The sequence below is a fragment of the Malurus melanocephalus genome, unplaced genomic scaffold (genome assembly GCF_030028575.1).
Source record: "Malurus melanocephalus ecotype Western Australia unplaced genomic scaffold, MMel_1.1 scaffold_1209, whole genome shotgun sequence".
In the NCBI taxonomy this organism is placed as follows: Eukaryota; Metazoa; Chordata; class Aves; order Passeriformes; family Maluridae; genus Malurus; species Malurus melanocephalus.
Window position 1 is genome coordinate 28987 of NW_026624441.1, and position 2996 is coordinate 31982.

The window sequence follows — 2996 nt, forward strand, 5'->3', positions numbered from 1 at the left end:
CCACTGTCCACCCACACCACCCACAGCCAGCGGGAATACCAAGAAAAGATCACCAGGGGAGGGGAATTGGGCTGGATCCGCTGGGAATGGGGAAACGGGGAAAAGGGGAAAGGTGGGTGGATGATGAAGGGTGGATGATGATGATGGATGGGTGACCATGGGTAGCTGCTGCTGATGATGATGGGTGGATGATGATGGGTGCCCACGGCTGGGTGACCATGGATGGATGATGATGATCCGTGGTTGATGATGGGTGCCCACGGGTGGATGACCACAGCTGGGTGATGATGATGGATGCCCATGGGTGGATGATGATGGAGGGATGATGATGACGGGTGCCCACAGTTGGGTGACCACAGTTGGGTGACCATGGCTGGGTGCCCATGGATGGGTGACCATAGATGGGTGATGATGGCTGTCCACGGGTGGATGACCACGAATGGATGATGATGATGGCTGTCCACATGTGGATGACCACGGCTGGGTGACCATGGCCGGGTGCCCACAGCTGCGTGACGATGGCCGGGTGCCCATGGGTGGATGACCATAGCTGGGTGACCATGGTCAGGTGCCCACGTATGGATGACCACGGGTGGGTGACCATGGGYGGGTGCCCATGGGTGGATGACCAYGAATGGATGATGATGATGSGTGACCATGCCTGGGTGCCCAYGTATGGATGACCACGGGTTGGTGACCAAGGCCGGGTGCCCATGGGTGCCCACGCCGCGCCCCTCCATGGCCCCTCACCGGAGCAGTGCGGCAGGGAGCCGCTCCAGCGCCCGTCCAGCTGGCACATGCGCGTGGCGTTGCCCACCAAGGTGCGCTGGCCCAGGCAGCTGTAACGGACCACTGACCCCACCGAGTGCTGGTCCCCGGAGAGCTGCGCGTGCGGGGGTGCCCCGGGGTGGCCGCACGACACCACTGCCGGACACAGGGAGTCAGACATAATGCCACAGTTACCAAATCCCATAATCCCTCAGTTACACAGTTCTGCAATCCCAAAATCTCACAATTCACAATTCCCAAATTCCACCATCCCACAATCCCATAATCCCACAATTTCCAAATCCCACAACCCCACAATTCCCAAATCCCACAATCCCCAGTTCCCAAATCCCACAATCCCACAATCCTACAATTCCCAGGGAGGATGGGGCTGGAATCCCTCCAAAATTCCGCTAAACCACACAGAATGCCTCTACAACCCACAAAATCCCCCAAACCCCGCCCAAACCCCTCTAAACTCCCCAAAACCCTAGCAAATCCCCCAAAACCTCACAAAATTTGGGATTTCTCCCCGGGGACACTGACGCAGGCACTGGGGCAGGGCCCTGTCCCAGGTGCCATCCCCCTGGCAGGTGAGCACGGGCGTTCCCAGCAGGTAGAACCCCCAAAAAACCCCCTATAAACCTCTCAAAAAGCCCCCAAACCCTTTAAAACCCCACAAAATGTAGGATTTTTGATGGGAACACTGACGCAGGCACTGGGGCAACGCCCTGTCCCAGGTGCCGTCCCCCTGGCAGGTGAGCACAGGCGTTCCCAGCAGGTAGAAGCCGTGGGCGCAGCTGTAGGACACRGCGGTGCCGAAGCTGAAGCGGTCGGGGCCGCCCGGCTGCACCTGCCGGACGCTGTTCTCCAGGTGCCCAGGGTCGGAGCAGTTCACAACTGAGGGGGAATGAGAAAAAAAAAACCCAAAAAAATTGTGGGGGAAAAGGGATTTTTTGGAGGGGTGGGGGAAAGGTATTTGGAAAAAAAAAAGCGGGAGAATCGGAGGGAAAATGCGAATTTTATAGTGGAATTCATATTTTCTTCTTTTTTTAAATATTTTTTTAGGGTGGGAATAGAAAGTGTGGGATTTGCAAGAAAAAGAAAGGGGTAGAGAAAGTGGAATTGGCCAAAAAAAAGGGCCGGAGCTCCAACATCCCCAACACCTCCCAAATGCCATTTCTGGGTGGTTTTGGGGATTCCCGGATTTGGGAAGGGCTGGAGCTCCGACACCCCTGGACATGATCCCTGGGTGATTTTGGGGATTCACAGGTTTGGGAAGGGCCGGAGCTCCAACATCCCCTACAACCCCCAGACACCATCCTTGGGTGGTTTCAGGGATTCTTGGATTGGGGAAGAGCCAGAGCTCCAACATCCCCGACACCCCCAAATGCCATCCCTGGATCATTTTCTGGGATTCCTGGATTTGGGAGAAGCCAAAGCTCCGACATACCCTGGACACCATGCCTGGGTGATTTCCAGGGATTCAGGAATTTGGGAAGGGTTGGAGCTCCAACACCCCCTGGACACCACCCCTGGGCAATTTTGGGGATTCACAGACTGGGAAAGGGCCGGATGTCTGATACCCCCAAAATGCCATCCCCAGGCAGTTTCCAGGGGTTCCCGGATCGGGGCCGGCCCGGACTGACCTCGGCAGGAGGGCAGGGCATTGCTCCACTGGCCGTTGGCCAGGCACTGGGATTGGGCAGCTCCCTCCAGGATGAAGCCGGGGTTGCACTGGAATTTGGCCACGTCGTTGAGGTTGAACTGGGAGCCCTGGGTGAGCCCGTTCGGGGGATTGCCGGGGTGGCCGCAGGTGATGGCTGCAATCACAAAACGGGAATGTTCATTCCTGGGAAAAACGCAGATTATCCATTGGGAATCATAAAACAGGAATGTTTATTCCTGGGAAAAATGCAGATTATCCATTGGGAATCACAAAACGGGAATGTTTATTCCTGGGAAAAATGCAGATTATCCATCGGGAATGGAACAAAACGGGAATGTCACTTTGTTTATTTAATCCTGGGAAAAAAAGCGGGTTATCCACTGGGAATCACAAAACGGGAATATCAATTCATTTATTCCATTGGGAACTGGAAAACGGGAATGTCACTCAGTTTATTCCTGGGAAAAAAAAGTGGATTATCCATCGGGAATTACAAAACAGGAATGTCACTTTGTTTATTTAATCCTGGGAAAAAAAGCGGGTTATCCACTGGGAATCA

The 2996-nt window shown here is 54.7% G+C and overlaps 1 protein-coding gene across 1 annotated transcript in view; it reads right to left on the bottom strand.

Moving 5' to 3' along the window:
* Window positions 1-2996, bottom strand: part of LOC130586565 (CUB and sushi domain-containing protein 2-like) — a gene marked incomplete at its 5' end in the record, with an annotated part of 54308 nt that overhangs the window by 12624 nt on the left and 38688 nt on the right. Inside the window, 3 exons of the mRNA XM_057387413.1 lie at window positions 262-924; window positions 1480-1668; window positions 2418-2591. Of these exons, the coding sequence (XP_057243396.1) occupies window positions 262-924; window positions 1480-1668; window positions 2418-2591 (1026 nt within the window). The remainder of the gene's footprint in view (window positions 1-261; window positions 925-1479; window positions 1669-2417; window positions 2592-2996) is intronic.